The 20,928-nt window shown below is 39.5% G+C and overlaps 1 protein-coding gene across 1 annotated transcript in view; it reads left to right on the forward strand.

The window, feature by feature from the left end:
* The window catches only part of LOC104617032 (ankyrin repeat and sterile alpha motif domain-containing protein 1B-like), a 232,815-nt gene that overhangs the window by 72,649 nt on the left and 139,238 nt on the right, over positions 1-20,928 (forward strand). Inside the window, exon 10 of the mRNA XM_010282242.1 lies at positions 20,412-20,577. Within this exon, the coding sequence (XP_010280544.1) occupies positions 20,412-20,577 (166 nt within the window). The remainder of the gene's footprint in view (positions 1-20,411; positions 20,578-20,928) is intronic.

A 20,928-nucleotide genomic window follows, 5' to 3' on the forward strand; every position in this document is an offset into this window, starting at 1 on the left:
TGAAAAAAATTGTGGCTTATTTTAGTGCTATGCTACAATTTCTGATTGTTTTAAGGAATGAAGCTGAGCATTTAGTTCTTGCATACAGTATGTAGCTTCTTAATTTCCAATGTAAATTTCCAGGTGCCCATGACTTCAGATATCTTGTGGCAAATGGATTTTTACTGTACTAATTGTACAATCTAGAAACCACCACTCAGGTATGTAATGTAACCAGAGGTGTTGTAATCTATTTATCCTTGGGTATTTTCAGTATTGACTGGACAAGGCCTAGAGCAACCTAATGGTTAAGATAGCTCTGCTTTGACTGAAAGTTTTGATGAGATGGCTTCCAGAGATCTCTTTCAAATAAACATCTACATTCAATAATGCCCTGTAAAATTCTAGATATGTGACCTCAGATGAGCTAACTTCTTTAAAAATTTAGGACTGACTCCATTTTCTTCAGTTTGTGAATTACTGTTTGTGAAAGTATGACTATGCCTGTCCAGCACTGTGTAATTCTGGTCACTGCGGGTCTGTGTTGTCTCTTCGTGTGATTATGAAACAGCAAAATTAAATGGGATGAGACAGAAAAAATGATGATGAAAAAAGAGAGGTGTCAAACAATACTGGAATTGTTGATATAGTCAGAAATAACCTGAAGTATTGATGACCATACTGGTTTTCAAGATGGACTTCAATTACTATTAAAGTCATTCATGTAGAAATTAATGTTGAATTGAATACTGACACATTCCTAACTGAAATATGGCACAGTTATCAACTGGGAAGATCTTAAATTGTGTAAGTATGTTACACTTTGTTACTCTGTGGTTTGCAATTTAGTGGTAACCAGAATACACACTTTCAAGGGAATGTTTTTGCTTTCAGAACTGCCTGACAAATTATGGGAAGGTGGAAAAAAAATCAATCTGAATTGCACAGTGAATGGATAGCAATAATACATAGCAAATAGTTTTGTACATGAAAGAACTTCAACTTTGTATTAAAAACTTCACGTTTGAACTTCAGCTGCTTCATAACAAAAATATTAAAGCAGTATGTTGAAACTTGAAAATTTACATAGAAGCTCCTGGTTAGTCTGCCCAAATGGGCTTACTGTTCAGTATTACATTTTTGGGGAAAAAAAGCCATCACAGATACTTTATATTTGTTACCTCTATGATAGTAACAGGAGGAAAAGTGTTTATGGACAAAAAAGCTGGTATATGAGGTATGTGGAGTTAAGACATCAGTTGGGTGGTGATATCTGGGCACTGTGATTATGACATGGACTTTACTCCACCAATTAGCCATTAAGTCATGCTGTGGTAAGGTTGCAGTTCTGTGAAGGACTGTTTAAAGGTACTTGACATTTTGGGACTTTTTTTGAGCCTAGCAACTTTTTTTCTGTTTTAGATTTGGGTGTGGGGTTTTTTTGGTTTGTTTGTTTGTGTTGTTGTTGTTTTTGTTTTGTTTGGTTTGGTCTGGTTTTTGTTTTTTGGAGTTTTTTTATGGCGGTACAAATACATTTGAGAACCACTGACAAGCTAATACTGGAAACTGTGATGGATTTTTTTTTTACTTCAGTGTTTAGTAGTAGGGAAATTGATGGCTTCATAGAGTCAGTTCCTGGAGAAGTCTGTAAAACTGATAGAACACGATTTCTTTCCGAAGAAAAGACCTGACAACTGGGCATTTAAAAAGAACAATGTGGCAGTCTAACTGTAAATCCTCTCTTGCTGTACAAAACAAATTGCATGCCTTGGATTTAATGTCATGTCTGGCTGCTGTATGTCACTGAAAGCTTCTATTACCAGTGCCCATTATACTGAGTCTGAAAATGAGATAAACCCTGATTCAACAAATTACTTAAGCCTACATAAGCCTAAGTACTGATGTTCTACATCCCGTTTGGGCTTCCGTACATGGAATCACAGAATAGTTTGGGGACTTTTAAAGGCCATCTAGTCCAACCCCCCTGCCATGACCAGGGACATCTTCAACTAGATCAGGTTGCTCAGAGCCCCGTCCAACCTGACCTTGAATGTTTCCAGGGATGGGGCATCTACCACCTCTCTGGGCAACCTGTGGCAGTGTTTCACCACTCTCATTGGGAAAAATTTCTTCCTTAGATCTAGTCTGAATCTGCCCTCTTTTAGTTTAAAACCATTACCCTTTGTCCTATCACAACAGGCCCTGCTAGAAATTCTGTCCCGATCTTTCTTATAGGCCCTCTTTAAGTACTGGGAGGGTCTGCAGTCAGGTCTCCCTGGGGCCTTCTCTTCTTCAGGCTGAACAACCCTCATTTCTCAGCCTTTCTTCATAGGAGAGGTGCTCCATTCCTCTGATCATTTTTGTGGCCCTCGTCTGGACCCACTCCAACAGGTCCATGTCTTTCCTGTGCCGACGGCTCCAGAGTTGGACGCAGGACTCCAGGTGGGGGTCTCACCAGAGTGGAGCAGAGGGGCAGAATCGCTTCCCTTGACCTGCTGGCCACGCTTCTTTGGATGCAGCCCAGGGTACGGTTAGCCTTCTGGGCTGTGAGTGCACATTGCTGGCTCATGTCCATTTTCATCCACCAGTACTTCTCAGCAGGGCTGCTCTCAATCCCTTCATCCCCCAGCCTGTACTGATACCGGGAGTTGCCCTGACTCAGGCGCAGGACCCTGCACTTGGCCTTGTTGAACTCATGAGGTTCACACAGGCCCATTCCTTGAGCTTGTCCAGGTCCTTCTGGATGGCATCCTGTCCCTCAGGCGTGTCAATCACACCACTCAGCTTAGTGTCATCTGCAAACTTGTTGAGGATGCACTTGATCCCACTGTCTATGTCATTGATGAAGATACTAAAGACTAGTGGCCCTAGTTGGTTCCTTGAGGGCCACCACTCATCACCGATCCCCATCTGGACATTGAGCCATTGACCACTGCCCTCTGGATGTGACCATCCAACCAATTCCACATCCTCACAACAGTCCAACCATCAATCCATATCTGTCCAATGTAGAGACAAGGATGTTGTGGGGGACCATGTCAAAGGCCTTACAGAAGTCCAGATAGACAACATCCTTACCTCTTCTGTTGTCCACTGATGTAGTCACTCCATCATAGAAGGCCACTAGGTTGGTCAGGAAGGACTTGCCCTTGGTGAAGCCATGCTGGCTGTCCTGAACCACCTTTCTGCCCTCCATGTGCCTTAGCATAGCTTCTAGGAGGATCTGTTCCATGATCTTCCCAGGCACAGAGGTGAAGCTGACAGGTCGGTAGTTCCCAGGGTCCTTCTTTCTACTCTTTTTACAAATGGGAGCAATGTTTCCCTTTTTCCAGTCTTCAGGGATCTCATCTGACTGCCAGGACTTTTCAAATATCATGGAAAGTGGCTTGGCAAGTACATCAGCTAATTCCCTCAGGACTCTGGGATGCATCTCATCAGATCCCATAGACTTGTGTATGTTCAGGTTCCTCAGGTGGTCTTGAACCTGATCTTCTCTTACAGTGGATCAACTTTTCTCCTCCAGTCCCCGTCTTGCAGTCCATCCCCTCGAGAGGTGTGGGAAGAGAGGCTGACAGTAAAGACTGAGGCAAAGAATTCGGTGAGTACCTCAGCTTTCTCCTCATCTATTGTTACCAGTTTGCCAGTCTTGCTCATCAGGGGGACTATGCTTTCTTTGACCTTTCCTTTGTGGCTGATACACCTGTAGAAGCCTTACTTATTATGCTTTACATCCCTTGCCAAGTTCAGCTCCAGCTGTGCCTTGGCTTTCCTGATCCTACACAACCAGGCAGTGTCTCTGCGCTCTTCCCAGGATACCTGTCCCTGCTTCCACTGCCTGTGCATTTCCTTCTTGCCCTTTATTTTGACCAGCAGGTCTTGACTCATCCATGCTCGTCTCTTGCCTTCCTTTCCTGACTTCTTAGACCTGGGGATCGAGAGCTCTTGCACTCTGTGGCAAGTGTCCTTAAAGATCTGCCAGCTCTGTTCTGCTCCCTTGTCCCTGAGGGCAGTTTCCCAGGGGATCCTATTGACTAACTCCTTGAAGAGCTGGAAGTTTGCTTTCCTAAAATTCAGGGTTCTGACTTTATTCTTTGCCTGCCTCATATCCTTCAGGACTGTGAACTCCACCAGTGCATGATCACTGAAGCCCAGGCTGCCTCCAACCTTGACATCACCGATTAGCTCACTTGTGTTGATGACCAACAGGTCCAGTATTGCATCTCCCCTGGGAGGGCTGTCTATTACCTGGCTTAAGAAGTTATCCTCAATGCATTCCAGGAGTCTTCTGGATTGCCTATAGCTCACTGTGCTACTTTTCCAGGAGATGTCAGGGTGATTGAAGTCCCCCAGCAGGAGGAGAGGCTGCAAGTGTGATTCCACTTGTAGCTGGAATAAGAAGGCTTCAACAGTAGACTGTCCTTGATCGAGTGGCCTGTAGTAGACACCAATCACAAGGTTCCCTTTGTTACCTTGGTCTCTGATTCTTATCCATAAGCTTTCCACCTGCTTGTGGCTATACTTCAGAGACAGCTCTTCACACTATCCATTTCTTGATGTAGAGGGCAACGCCTCTGCCCCTCCTTCCTTGCCTGTCCCTTATGGCCTGTAGCCATTGACAGCTACATTCCAGTCACTGGATTCATCCCACCAAGTTTCAGTAACAGCAATCAGGTTGTAGCTTTCTAGCAGCACAGTAACTTCCATCTCCTCCTGTTTGTTGCCCATGCTGCTTGCATTGGTGTTGAGGCGCTTCAGCTGGGGGACGTGTCACCTTCTTGGAGAAACAGCCTTTAATTCCTTTGAGGTCTTTCACTGCTGTTTCCCTGTTGGTTCCTATTACCTCAGGATCCCCTGGCTCATCTCCGTAAGACTTCAGGTGTGCTCCAGTGTGCCCAGCAGGTCTCAGAGCAACAGGTTGAGGGCCCTTGCTAGCACCCCGTCCCTTGAACCTTGGCATGTCATCCCACAGCTTGTCACAGGCAAGCCTGATATTATCCCCCTCCCCCTTCAAGTCTAGTTTAAATCCCTGTCAATTAGCCTTTGTAGCTTGTGATCAAAGACCCTCTTCCCCCTTTGAGAAAGGTGAGTTCCTTCTGACACCAGCAAGCCTGGTATTGTGCAGGCCATCCCATTATTGAAAAACCCAAAACTGAGGTGGTGACACCAGCCACAGAGCCATGTATTACGAGAGCGGGCCCGTCTATTTCTTGCAATGTTGCTGCCTGCAACTGAAAGGAGAGGGGAAAAAAACAGCCTGTGCTCCACATTCACTTACCAACCATCCCAAGGCTGTGAAGTCTCTTTTGATTGTCCTTGGACTACGCATCGCGGCTTCATCACCACCCACATGGAAGAGCAGTAATGGGTAATAGTCCAAGGGCTGTACCAGGTTAGGAATTTTCCTAGTGACGTACTTAACCCGGGCCCCAGGGAGGCAGCAGACTTATCTAAGAAGAGGGTCTGTCTGGCATATTGGACCTTCTTTTCCCCTCCAAAGGGAGTCACCTACAATTATAACCCATCTTTTCTTTCTTGTGGAAGAGGTTGTGATACAGGGGGTAGGTCTTTCTGACCTTGACAATACCTCTTGTGCACACTGATCGTCATCCAAATCATCCACGAACTGGCCTTCCACATCCAGAGCTTCATACCTGTTGAGCAGAGGCACCTGTGGAGGTGAGATGGGCAAGGAGGGGGTTCATCTGCCGCCCCAAGCATGGACTTGCCTCCCTTTGCTCCTTTCCTTTAAGCTGCTGCCTTCAGCCCAGCAGGGGTAGGATACAGGATCTCCTTGATCTTGTTTTTTTTCTGGTGGCTGTTCCGGTTCTGTCTTAGGGAGGGCAGAACATGGTTCCACCAGCCAATTTCTTTCTCAGACTCCTTGATGCTCTTTAACCTACTTCCTTTCATGGCTCTGCCACCAGGCTGAGCAGATCAGCCACCTGGTCACACCTCACACAGATGTTCTCACTACTGCCATCAGTTACCAGTGAGAGGCTCTGGCACTGTCTGCAGCCTGAGACCTGGATAGCTGCATTTTTGCATGGGAGCTCTCTCTGGGTTGCCACATCCATTTTGGCGAGTGCAGAGGACATGGCTTTCTGACAGGTGGATACCATAGCTAAGCTCCTTCTGAGAGGGCAATGACCACCAACTGAACTCACCTCTTGAGCTGATAGGGTGACTACGTCCTTCCTGTGCGCCCTTCTGCACAAACTGCCATGCCATGCTCTGTTTGCTTCCTCTGTTCACAGCATGCCCGGTCACTAGCGTGACTGTACAGAACTCTATTGGGAGACACTTATGAGTTCACCAAAATCCAAACCCAGTCTAAGGCTAAGAGTTTCTTAAAATCCAGAACTTATTATTATGATTTTTCCACTATTAATAATTCATAATTAAGATGAACTCATGAATTGGAAGTCAAGTAAAATGGAACTGAAGTAAAGAAGAGCCCATATTTGAGATATCAAAGGGAAATACGTAGGACTATGTTGTTGCGTGTTTTCATGATAAGGTATTTTGAGCATGTTTATTAGTAGAAAATGCGATCTACCAATTCTAGTCAAATACATCTTTTCACATTAAGGTCTCTCAGAAAGGGATTCAGCTAGGAAATGAGGAACCTTGTTCTGTGTTTTTCAACCTGGAATGGTGTAATGATCTGGAAGACTCCAGACCTTTAGAGTTTGATATGATCACCCCAGTCAAGATTAAAACACAAACGAGGTTATGTATCAGCTGGGAAGGCTCCAAGCTTTATTGGCAAAGAAAGGAGTGAGGGATAGAAAGGGAAAAGATAGCAAAGCTAGATGTTCAGCAGAGGATAGCCACCACCGTGGATCCAAGCGACATCTCACAAAACCCTCCACATCCTTTTCTCCGTGGGAGACACTCCACCCAGCCACGGTGAGCACCACCTTTTATACCCTTCAGCCCCGCCTTTTTAAATCGGGTTGCCCGGGGAAACGGCACGTCTCACACGTCCCTCAGCGGCCGTGTGGTGATCGCAAGGTGCCCTGGGTAGCGCGCGCGCCTCTGTCCCCGCCTACCACACGCGGCGGGCGCCGGGTGTGTCGGCGGCAGGGAGAGACCCCTGAGACGGGAGGTGGGTGAGAGCGTGTGTTGCACGGGTGGTGGCTGGGACAACGAGTCCGCACAAGTCTGCCCTCGGCCCCCACAAGTGGTACCAGTTTGTGTTGCTGCAGAATGAAATGCTCTGTTCACTTTCCAGAAGCAGTTCTGATCCACAAAATCTCACTCTAATAAATAGAAAAAACAGTAATGCTACTAATAATATAGAGAATAGTTGTGTTACTTTGGAAAAAGAGGGAGATAGACAGGTTTTTTTTTACAAACATGCGATAGATGTCTCTGTATAACCAGAACAGCCTACCAGGCATTTTGCAGAGTTTTTCAACGTGAAGTGTGAAGACATTGAGGTAAATTAATGAATTGACAGTATCAAGTTGAGTGTATTCTTTTTGGAGGTGCCATAATTTCATAGCATCCTAATTTTTGATTCCCAACGTTTTATATGTGAAAAAGAAGAGAAAATAAAATCTTCGGGCAATGTTAAGTCCCATTTAATTCTACTGATTTTTGAGTTTAGCAAAATTGAGTCCATAACTCTCAGACAGTTTTAGCCTACGTAATTGTCTAAGTACTTACCATCCACTAGCTTCATCCCTAATCAGCCTTTAATGTCTAGCAAATACTTAAGTTCTGTATACACATAAAGCTTTTTTGAGTAAACCTGTAATCCATTTGTATGTGGACAGGTGTCTAAATTCAGCCTTACTCAGTTTGGTTTTATAGAGTTACTGTTTTTGAATTGTGATGAATAAAAATTGGTAGCAGAAAGTTCATTCAGAAACCCATCTGTGTGCTTGTGCTCCCTGTATCAGTGGGGAAGTGTGTGGACATCTCTGAAGATGTTCAGTTGGCTGCTTTTTTATGTTGAATGGGAAGCCAGCCAGTGTGAGACTTGAAGTAGAGGCATGTGTTTGACTACACACCTAGCTTTTGAGCGGAATTTGTGTGCAAATTAAACACCAGGGAACTTACTGAGGGTACACAGCTGACGAAGCAGAAGGCCTTCCTTCACTCCTTTCTGCCCACTTCCAGAGTGGGCAGATTGAGCGTATCTTTTTTGTTTCTTTTGAACGTAATAATGTTGTATTCTAAAGTGCATGAACAATTCCTGAGCTGCCTTGTGAGGGTAGCTGTCTCAACATCTTTCTCCTAAGGACAATTATTGTCATCAGGACTGTATGACCAAAGAACTGCAGGCATTCCACAGTTTGGATTGTCAGTGGCTAGAATCCACTAGAATTTCCAGAAAGAAAGATCCACTACCAAGTGTTTCCTGTTGTCTGGCTTTAGGTGGTTCCACATGACATGCAGGCTTTCTGAGTAGCAGCTTTCTTTTTCTGACCAACTCTGTTTCCTCATCGTGAAATTATGAAAGGATCGTGAGTTTGCAAATTACTTGGGTGGATGTTAACTTCAAGAATTTATGTTGCTATTTTGAAGTTGAGTTACTCATTTGTTGAAATACAAGAAATTAGTTAAATCAGGACCTAGAGCAATTGAATCAGTAGGCAAAGAGGTTTGTAACTTTTTACCATGTTATTTGTGTGAAACACTGACTTACTGTTTTGTTCGTGTATGAAGGAAGGTCACACAGCATTAACAGAGACTATCTGTAGTAAAAGTATTACATCCAGCTAGTGTGACTGCAAATCTGGCGTGAGATTCCTGAATTTTGGCCAAATAGACATACGATTCTGTAGTAGCTGTTCTGAAACTGGAATTTTGCAGTGAATGTACATAAAGTTTTGTAAGATCAAATTTCATTGGAAATGTTACATTGGTTCCCTTATAATCCTTATTCCCTTCATTTTCTATAATCTCCACATTCTCAGTTTCCATTATGCAATAACTAAGGCCGAGTATTTGCAATAAATAATTAGATTATCATACCACAGAAATCATTATAATAACAATTAAAGCAGTAGAGCTTTGACATAAACCAGTGGGATTCCTTACTTAAAGAGCCATAAGGAAGTAACATGTTTATTGGCTGAATGTTTCTCTTTCAGTGATCAGTAGTGAATTAGGTAACTGTGCTGATGTATTGTCCTTATATTTCACTCTTCACTAATTGAGTTCAACATTGGCAAGTCAGTCCTCATAAAATTGCTGAGTATGTAGGCAGTATGATAAAATTCCACTTGATGATGGGACTTTTTATATCCATAAAGCTAAATATCCATGTTATGAATGTTAGTGGGTTTTGGCACATTTTTTGCCAGGAAACGGCAGAGTTCATAGGGTCCTATTCAGAACTACGGTTCTGAATTGTGGTTTGAAATAGGAAATTACTGGGTTCTTTAAGAACACAGGAGATATGGACAACATTGTATTAACATTTGTCTACAACTATTATGCATATTTCTCCTGTTGTAATGGAGTAATGTATTTTACAGTTGTTAAATACTGATTCTAACTTACAGTATAAATTTATGTTCCCTCTTATTTTCTCTTATTCTTAGGTTCAGTTTTCATACTGCTGAAATACCATGCTTATTGTAGAAAAAGGTTATTTGGTTCTATTTAATTAAAAAGTACTAACTTCTACAAAATTAGCATGCATTGTAGGACCTTCAAAAAACAATTTCAGAATGTTCTTCTGATGATTTTGTGTTTCATTTTCTCTTCAGTTTTGTACCAGGTAAAGGTATGATTCACAAAAAAGTTGTTCATTTTTGATAACATAAATTTAAATAACTTTAGTATTTGGAAAAACATGTTCTTTCTGTTTTACTGTGGGAGCATGTGTAGGTTGAGTTTCTTTTAAGAGTCTTTGCTTGCCCTATGGCAATAATAACTTTTATACCAAACATAATTACATTTTTATTTCTTCAGTATCAAACTGGAAAACTTTATAACACGGGAGACTCCTTTTTCTAAAATAGCAAATGTTTATTTGTAGCTTTTATTAAACTCATCGTGTATGTCATAAAGTAATTGGTTTCTATTGTGCAAATTTGTGAGAGTATTTACATGACTTCAGAACAAGATGCATGGGCAGATACAGGATATTTTCTAAAAATGCACAGATTATTTGTAACATAACGGATTAACACACTTTGGTGGTAAAGCTTTATTTTCAAAGAAAATGTGTTCCATAATGTCTCTTTTTAGTGATGTTATCTGCCCTCCAGTCAAGTCAGTTCAGAGTTTAGGGTTCTTTTCTGCTTTATGTTAGTAGTGAAAATTACTGTTAACATAGATGATGTGTTTTGCTTCCATATCTACCTAGGTGTATTCAGTTCTTCTCTCCCCTCCATAGCAACCCATATATTTTTTGTTTACTGGCACAGTAAATCAAAAATCAAAGTAAATGAAGTAATGAAGTAAATGAAATAAAATGTGAGAAAATTTCAGCCTGCTTAACATAGAATAGTGTGTTAATTTTTTTCTGCATTTGCTGTCCAGTAAATACTGACTCCAGGGTTTCTCAATATCTAACATTTCGATGGTTTATGCCCTTATAGCATGAGGGGTTATTTTTGCTTCATGTTTGCTGCTTCTATTGAAAAACTAAGATTGGTAGATTTTAGTAGAGTGAGAGACAAAACTTGGTTAGGAGCTGGACTAAGCTGGACTAAGGTCTTTCAGCTGGAGCAAAGAAGCATGAATGGTTCACTGCCTGGTGGTCCAAACGCAGAACTATAAATTCTTATTCAGTCTTTCTGTACATATTTCACACCTACTCTCAGGCACATTCAAAAATGCTAACCCAAAGTGGAAAATATTTCTTTTATTGGCTTAAGGGAAAGTGATTTAAGGGTGACTTTAAAAAATTTTTGTGATGCTCAAAAAGAATCTTTTAGTTGTTAGTCACATACTATTGAGATCCCTTTAAGTCAGGAGATCTACCACTCTTTCTATAAAACTGTTGTGACTCTTTTCTTACAAATAAGAACCCCCCCTTTTTTTTTTTTTAGTGAAGAGATCTGATTACGTAACAAACTGATACTGTGTAAAATGTCCCTTCAAATCTTTGGGCTGTTACCAAATGAAGTCCAGAGCCTGACAAAGTACACATGTATTTATCAGTCTCTGGGAAAGTGGAAAGCAGTTTCTTTCTTCTGACTGCAGCAGAAACCAGAAGAGCCTTCCTCCTGTTCTGTGTGTTTTGAACTTTGAAGCTGACACCCTTGAAGCTATGACACTCTTCTAAGCCTCTTCATCCACCTGCTGAGACATCTTCTGGCCCAAACTTCTCACTTTCCAATGAGTTATTTTATCTCTTACTAGAGACAGTGTTGTATGAAAATCAGTGTTTGTATGGGCCCCCCTTCATATATGAAGCTCTGACTATGGAACAATATTGGAATATTTTGACAAAGATTAATTAGTGGTTTTATTATCATACTTAGTAATGCATAATATTATATTCTTAATTTTTTTGTCCTGATTTTTTTAATTTACCCAAATTTGTCCCATGTATTGAGCTAATTGCTTGTGTGTGTGTGACAAAACCTAGGCATTAGAACATAAGCAACTTGCAGAGAAGTATTGTTTCCATGGAGCTGAGGTTTCAGCTCATTTTATCTTTTTAATATGATTGCCTTTATTTTAAATAAGTATTTTCCTTTAGCATGATAGTCAAACAAGATTTGGGGTTTTTTGTTTAACATTGTTGATGAAAACTGGAAAAAAAATGGGAGGGTGTTTAACCTGGAAATTACTTTCTAGTTTGTAGTTGCATTTTGTTCAGCTAAACTAAGAATCATTTATTAAACTAGTTATTGTGTTATGCTACATTGCCACACACAACCATTAGCGTTTGCATAAACCCGATTATGTAGACTTGCAGTATATTCTTTGTCACAATGAGTTATTTATTAGAGGAAGCATCTGCTCTTTTTCATGGCCTGAATGTTGTATGCATGGGAAAGCATGTAATATGACTACAACAATCTAACTTAATTTGAAATTCTGAATATTTACTGGATAGAGTTATGAAAACTGCTTAAAATACAGTGATATGTTTCTGCTGCTGAGGTTAACACTGAATTCATTATGCTCACAATTTACCCATATTTTCAGACATTTATAGTTTAGGCTACATTAGTGTGTTTTGTATTGTAAAGCTTTGTAGAATCTTTAGCTTTCAGGGATGGACATCTGTAGAGTTTTCATATAAAATTTTAGATTTTAAACAAGATACGTGAAAATATGCATTTGAAAATGAGAGGATAAACGTGCATTTGGGGTGCTATGTAAATAATGCTCATTTTTCTTCAAACACAAGGTTTGAAAAAGCAGATCTAACTTTTTTTGAATGGTTTCTGAAAAATTATGCATCGTATTTACATTTCCCAAAAGTATAAATATACAGGACAACAAATCAGCATGTTTTTAAAGTGAGCATTTTTCTCAACTCTGTGGAAGGCTTACTGAAACTTATTTACAAAGGCTGTTTCAGGTGCCAGAGGGAAAGAATTATTTCAGATAACTCTGTACATGTATTATTCCTGCAACAGCAAACCCACTGTTTCAGAGGCTTGTTGAGAGGGTAAGAGAGAATACCCTTTTAATATCTATATTATAAATACTTTGTGCAGACCAGAGTAGATCCTCCAGTGTCATTGCCCTTAAATGAGATTATTGGGGATTTTCCAAATTCTGTAATATATCATGAAGTGAACCTTATTATCTGTTCTGTGACAAATTACACATTCAGGTGTTTCTAGCTGTCATAACAAGGAACATTTATCATAGTTTGACTCATGAAAAACGGTTCTAATTACATGATACTATAAAAATTACTTTGGTTAAATTATTAGTAATAGATAAAAGTGTTTTTACTAGCCATAAAATTATAGTAATATTCCTGATTTCTTTCAATGGAGAGGCAGTCAAATATTTCATCATTTAATTGTGTTTATGATGACATAGGAAATACTTTCAATTGTTTTTAGAATCATAGAAATGTTAGGTTGGAAAAGACCCTTAAGATCATCGAGTCCAACCGTTAACTTAGCACTGTGAAGTCCACCACTAAACCATGTCCCTAAGCACCATGTCGACATGTCTTTTAAATATCTCCAGGGATAGTGACTCAAGCACTGCCCTGGGCAGCCTGTTCCAGTACTTGATAACCCTTTCAGTGAAGAATTTTTTCTTAATATGCAATCTAAACCTTCCCTGGCGCAACTTGAGGCCATTTCCTCTTGTCCTATCACTTGCTACTTGGGAAAAGAGACCCACACCCACCTCACTGCAGCCTCCTTTCAGGCAGTTGTAGACAGCGGTAAGGTCTCCCCCAGCCTCCTTTTCTCCAGGCTAAACAAGCCCAGTTCCTTCAGGTGCTCCTCATAGCACTCATTCTCTGGACCCTTCAACCAGCTCTGTTGCTCTTCTTTGGACACGCTCCAGCACCACAATGTCTTTCTTGTAGTGAGGGGCCCAAAACTGACTATGGTATTCAAGGTGCGGCCTCACCAGTGCCAAGTACAGAGGCACAATCACTTCCCTAATCCTGCTGGCCACGCTATTTCTGATACAAGCCAAAATGCTGTTGTCCTTGTCCACCTGAGCACACTGCCAGTCATATTCATACAGCTGTTGACCAACACCCTCAGGTCCTTTTCCACCAAGCAGCTTTCCAGCTGCTCTTCCCCAAGCTTGTAGCATTGCATGGGGTGGTTGTGACCCAAGTGCAGGACTCAGCACTTAGCCTTGTTAAACCTCATATGATTGGCCTTGGCCCATTGATCCATTGGTCCACATTCCTCTGTAGAGCCTTCCTACCCTCAAGCAGATCAATACTCACACACAACTTGGTGTTGTCTGCAAACTTACTGAGGGAGCACTTGATCCCTTCTTCCAGATCATTGATAAAGATGTTAAACAGAACCGGCCCCAATACCAAGCCCTGGGGAGCACCACTTCTGACCAGCCACCAACTGGGCTTAACTCCATTCAGCACAACTCTTTGGGCCCGGCTATCCCAGCAGGTTATTACCGAGAGAATAGTACACCCATCCAAGCCATGAGCAGCCAGTCTCTCCAGCAGAACACTGTAGGAAACGGTTTCAAAGGCTTTACTAAAGCCTAGGTAGAAGTTTTTTCCTCATCCACTAAGCAAGTCAGCTTGTCACAGAAAGAGATGAGGTTAGTTAAGCAGGACCTGCCTTTCATAAACACATGCTGACTGGGCCTGATCACTTGGTTGTGCATGATGGCACTCAAGATGATCTGTTCCATAACTTTCCCTGTCACTGAGGTCGAGTGACAGGCCTGTAGTTCCCTGGATCCTCCTTCCAGCCCTTGGACATCACATCTGCCAACTTCCAGTCAACTGGGATGTCTTTGGTTAGCCAGGACTGCTGATAAATGATTTTTGCTCAGTATAATATTGTGACAAACTCACACAACACCTTTGAGGTTCGGGCATTCTCCCTACCACCTTGCTGCAAGTCAAAAAAATATCCTGACTTCAGCCACTGGTCAGAAAGTCTTGCTTGAATTCTTGATTCCTCTCAGCAACCTTTGGTTACTTATCATGAATATTTCAGTGTGAAGTGTCCCAGTCCAATAATGTTATACATCAGTCTGTTTACAAACATCAAGAAGTATGTTTGATGCAAACAGATTCAGACTACATCTAAGGAAGAAATTTTTCATGGGGGGGTGGTGAAACACAGGCACAGGTTGCCCAGAGAGGTGGCAGATGCCCCATCCCTGGAGACATTCAAGGTCAGGTTTGATGGGTCTCTGAGAAACCTGACCTAGTTGAAGATGTCCCTGCTTATTGCAGAGGGGTTGAAGTAGATGACCTTTAAAGGTCCCTTCCAACCCAAACTATTCTATGATTCTATGACATAAGTGAGATAAATGCAATAGTCATTGCTCACTCTAATGGTAATCATCAGCTTTGGGTTGACAGAGTATTTAGGATCAGTAACTCTCCAAATTTTTATTAGTCGAATTATCATAGTACTCTCCTAAAGAACAACTAGGCAGAATTTATCTCACTATGATGGAAGAGGCAGCACTTGGATTCTTCATGCTGGTTCTCTGGCATGCAGCAAACCAGGGGAGGTTTGGTGGATCTCAAGGGGCATGTCAGAATTTAATAACAGTTCTTCATTATCTATATAAATGAAAAAGGTATTTTCTAAAGATGGCAGATATATTGCATTCTTCCCTTCTACATTCATGAGAATATTTTTCCTTTAAGGTTTATTTTTCAGAAGAAAGGAAATCCTGGGTATCTTCCAATTCTTTTTCTTACATGTTTGCAGATAATCAATAATTATAGCCATAAATTTTTCTTTACAAGTCTGAATTATCTGAAAATGTAACTTAAGACCATTGAAACTGCCCCCTAATAATTCTCTTTCTAAATCAGTGTCCTTAGCTTCTATTTTCAAGTATAAATATGCATAGGGGCATTCTTGCTCCCCATACTTTCTAAAAAAGTGCGTTAGGGCTAAAATAACTATTTCTTCTAACCTTTGTGATTCTTATTAGGTGTCTTACATAAATTGTGAGGATAGTTAGTGTTTAATGACGAGGAAGTCATATATCAAAAGAGAGACTTAAGCAAATCCAGATCTAGTAAATTTTCAAATAACAGGATACGGTGTGGCCTTCAACTGTGAGTACCCCAGACTGCAAGAGGTCAAGACAACTGTTCATAAATTTAGATTTCTAAGTTATAAATAAGTTAATAATTGCCTGGTGAGACACAACATACCTACATGAATTATCACTGTGATGAATGTGACGAGTAAGATGTAACAGTTAATCTTTAAAGAACAGTTTTTTTGCTGTTGCTCAGCTGGCAGTCATGTCTGACTCTGATGTGTTGTCCCACGTTCCAGGGAAGTAATAAACTTCAACTGACCTGATTTCTGTAGTAAAGGAGGTGGATGGTATGAAAAATTTTCAGTTAAATACAAGTTCTGTCTTCTTGTCAGAATGTCAGTTCAGACTAGATGCCTACTGAGCCTCTATCATTTTATTCTTGGGTCGTACAAACACAAATTTGTATATACTGTTTATATATATGAATTTTATATATGTATATATAAAATATATATATATATTTAGTCCTTGAGCATACATAATTTGGATTGATTCTGATAGGGAATGCAAGAGTATCTAGACAACAGAAGCAAGAGCAGCTAGAAGCTTGGCAGAAATGTGGAAAAAATGCTTAACTCAACATCATGTAGTATTTGAAGATTTACTCGTGTTATGGAATATTTTTTCACACTTGTATATAACCACTTGAAATTGCCATATAGGTGTTTTAGAAGCAAATTCATTCCCACTGATCAACAATCACATCCTTCTCTCCCTGTCCCCTTTCTATTTTCTAGTCCTGTTTAGGTTTCAGATTACATATGATAGGTATTATACCATCAAGCATGTGCTCAGAAGAGACCCAGCTGGCTGGAGGCCTCTGAGTAAGGGCCATGGTGTGTCCCTAGCATGTGCTCTGCAACTTCAGTCTCACATTGCTGTTTCTTTCTACAAGGCAAAAATCTGATTTATATTTTATCAGTACAGGCAACTGTTCTCTAATGCTTTCCCAGTGACTCACCCACTCTCATGCTTCTCTTTTTCTGTCACTTCTATTGTGTATGTATTTTTATCATTTCCACAAAAATACTTATTTTAATGTAGTGGCAGCCCAGCACATTACTTTTATGAAGTGGTAATTTCAAGTAAGAACTAATTCTGACTTGATAGTGGTGGTCAGTTACATGTGTCATCTTCAACTTTTTTGAATAGTTTACAGAAATTTGCAATTGAATAATCTCTAATTAAAAAAAAATAAACTCAGTTTATTTTGATTTCAGGACTAAAGATTATTCAACTATAATGGGAGAATATTTCTTTAGAAGGTTTTATTATGCAGATTAAAATATCTAGGACATGTAGGATTACTGTAGAGTTACTGCTCATTGCAGTAGGTGAGGTGAGACAACAGAACTGATACTATTGAGAAGAATGCTGAAGAACTTTTAGTCTTAGAAAAAAACCAGAATCACATTGCTTGATGCCCGATTCTTGAAGAAAATTTTGAAATGTCATCTAACTTTAATTAGTTTAGAGCTTAAAAATTTCTAGAATATGCTCAGTACCTGTAAAATGGAGAACACATTGCACAACCAGAAGACTTTACATTGCTTTTCTCCAGCAATGAGAGGTTTGTCTTTTTTTGCTACATACACACTTTTTAATTAAGGCTTATCATCTTCATTTAATCAGTTGATAGAATTCCAGACTTTTTAAAGTACTAATAATTCTTTTTTGACTCTAACTTACTTAAGTACTGCTTGGCATACTGTTATCGTATTTGCTTTATTAGGGAGAGATTTAGGAAGAATTTGCTTTTCAGTAAGTTACATTCCAACCATTTTCTCAGTAACCCCATCATTTTTATTTATTGTTCTCTGACATTTATATTCTTGCAGTGTTAATTGCAAAATGTTGAATAACATTCACAAAATCAAATTGAATGTTAAGAGCAATTAGGAAAGGAATAGAGTACAAAAGAGGGAACATCATTATGTCAGTATGAATACTTGGTGAGCCCTCATCTTGAATGCCATGTGAAAATCTGATCCCTGTCACATCACTGAAGACTGAGAGGATGAGGGGTGACAGGGATGGTCAAAAGCCTGGAACAGCTGGGTGAGTATCTTAGAATTTCTCATTCCCTGAAGGAGAGGACAAGGGAAGTGTGATAGAGGTCTGTGAAATCACAAGCAGTGGATAAATAAAGAACAACCATTCGTTGCCTTCTCAAGTATAAGGGATCCAAACATGATGAGATAGTTAAAAACAAAATGGGGTGCATGCAAACTGTAAAAAGTGACGTGCTCTAAAGGCAACTTGAGAAGCTTATTTCAGAAAGTTGAATTCATGGACATGCAAAACAAAGTAATCAGCTTTTGATTATGAAGTGTGGGACCCTCAAAGGTTTGGAGGAGAAGTGCTACTACATGCTTGTCCTGGTCTTGTGCTGGTTTCACTGTTCACTAGGCCAGCATTGTTGACTGCCTTCATGACAGAATATGGGTGACATAGACATAAAGTATGATCAAATGCCTCTTCTTACGTTTCATATATCAATTTTTAATGTTTTTTTAATGTAGCTGAATTCAGGAGCTGAGCAGGGTTTCACCGGTGCTTGGTGACAATTTTAAGGCTGCAGTATTTCTTCATGGGCTTCTCTAGGCAGATTTACTATTACTAGGGTTTTGGCATTCTGACTTATTCTTAGAGAAACTTGCATGTACAATGATTAAGTTGAAGTCTGCTGTTTTAATAATTGCTTTGGTAAATAAATTTTTGCCTCTGTCTTCTTACAGTAGACTTAGATGGACAAGGTAGGAAGGAATCCTTGTCTTGTCCTGCAGTTGTACTTCAGATGCTTTGATGCCTCCACATTACACAGTGCAGTGTAGGGAGAAGTATTTTCTATATTTATTATAATAAAAAGGCAGGAATATAATACAGAGTTAACAGTGCTGTTATTCATGAATTACAAGGTTTTTAAGATTTTCTCTAATTTAAACCTAAGGTTTTAACTCATGCACATTTATTCCAGTAATAAAACTGTGTATTTGTAAACTTCTTGATTTCAGTTGTACTCTTCCTAATACCCATGCTTCATTTTACACAAGTGTTATTTGCAGGATTTAAAAAAAAACAGCTTTTTTTTTTTTTACAGGATGTGGGCTTCAGGAATAATTTTCTATTAATTTAAGGAATAAGACAGCTTAAGTTTAAAAAGTTTTATTTAGAACTGCAGTAAGTCTGCTTACAAAGTTTTCCAGTTCCTTGTTATGTCTTTAGAGTCCAATAGCTGAAACTAGTTACTATTAGTATATATCAGTAAAATTGCTAATGCAGAAAGCTTATACTCTGACTAGACGTAAACAGGAAAGGATAAAAGAGGTAGAGGCACAATCACATTCCTCTTTTAGGCATGTTTTTTGGACACTGATCACTAATCTTGTATTGTTTGCTAGTACATACTAATATTTATTACAAATGCTTGTTAGTATTCTGTTTATTTTGTATGATTTTTTTTCCCTGTTAACTCTTTCCAGTATTCATTTTCAAGTTCTTTATTCAGTGGTGGTCTAACATAGGATTTAAAATTTGGTTCTACTGAAGCAATCAAGTAGAATTTTGAAGTGGAGCTCCTGTTGCTGCCATCTCAACCCTATCCTTCGAGAGGCCTTGAATTATTACCAGATTATGAACTCTCATAAAAATCAGGTCACAACACAGTGATCAGGAAAACCTGCCAAAAGGAAAAACTGCCAAAAGTTCAGTAATGTAATGATCCACTAACAGTATAAATCAGTTACCTAAAAAAGGGACTGTTATCTACAGCCATAGTTTACCTTAGGAAATATGAGTTCTTCTTGTTGAAGAAATTGTTATTGCACATCCTATTCTAGTCATCACTATCTTCAGTAATTTTCTGAGTAGTGCTATGATAATATCTAACTGTCAGGGTGCTTTCTGCCCCTTGGTGTTTTATTATATCATATTTGATTTATGTGCAGTGCTTGACTTTCCCAGGCATCCATACATCCAATGTAAGAAAGATGTGGAAATATGGCTTTGCCCATAGAATTGCTTCCTGCCATGATTAAAAAAAAAAACAAACCACAAATCCAGAAACTCTGGCGAAACTGTATGGTATCTTCTTATTCACGTTCTAAAGCAGAGACAGTGCACTTGATTGGACATTTTAGTGTACCAGCAAATTTCTGACTAATTTCTTTTTTCCCTCCCTCAACATTTGCTAATGATGGGAATTCATTATATGTATAATTTTTAAGGGACCTTGCACCATTATTGCTGTTCACTCAAATACAGAGCAGTAACACATCTTCATTCACAGCCTGGGATTCTGCCATCAAAATATAGATGGCGTATCTTTAGCTTTCTTATATATAATAAAAACATATTGTAAAACCATCCCCAAAGAGAAACTAATTGCAGTGATTAATTGTCAGTTTCATGAGATATAATTACAAAAACTGAATAAGAGATAGCTACTGAATTAGAACCTAGCAAAGCAGGTATGGCAAGACCAGTTATGTTAGAGCTTTTGCTAAATACAAAGTTTGATGAATAAAGAATTTTCTGTAGCTAAACAAGAACTACATTGCACACAAAAATTAAAGAAACAAGAAGTGTTATCATCTAGCATGCAAGTAATTCTTCCAGTCTGTTACAATTTGGATTTCAGCAGAATGTGGTATTTAATTTGCTGAATTTTAAACCCTGCTAACCAGAGTTATTGAGCCTGGTTCTTTTCCTGTGTCATCTAAGAAATATCTCTCTTACCTACTTCAATTTTTGCATTTCAGGAATCTTATTCAAAGAAGAGAGGTTATGCATTGGAAGCAATACCCTCTGTACCTCTGGATGCAGTTACGTCAGAAAATGACAACAGTCTTTGTGATTCAATAGACATAGCAGTGACCAAAAAACCTTGCTCCCTAGAGATAGCAAGAGTTCCTTCCTCAAGACCAGGTAAATCACCAAATAATCCTTTACATAGTCTTTGGTATAAGTGTAATGTTATAGAAGGTATAGAATTATATATAGAAGGTATAGGTTTATATTTTTAAGAATACAGTAGTCTGTTTACATATCACAGCATGACTTGTATATCATATCACTTACATGACATGTAAGATTACAGTCTTACATTAGCTATCATAAGAGCTTAATATCAAAATAGAAATTAATAGCAAAATGCTGTAGAAGGGAAAACAAATCAGAGGTTTAAATAATTTCCTGGATAAATATAAGATTGCAAAAAGCCAAATTAAAAATGGAATTTCTTTGAGCCCAGCCTTTTGCAGTAATCTATTTACCAAC

This window comes from Phaethon lepturus, unplaced genomic scaffold (genome assembly GCF_000687285.1).
Source record: "Phaethon lepturus isolate BGI_N335 unplaced genomic scaffold, ASM68728v1 scaffold1722, whole genome shotgun sequence".
NCBI classification, from domain to species: domain Eukaryota; kingdom Metazoa; phylum Chordata; class Aves; order Phaethontiformes; family Phaethontidae; genus Phaethon; species Phaethon lepturus.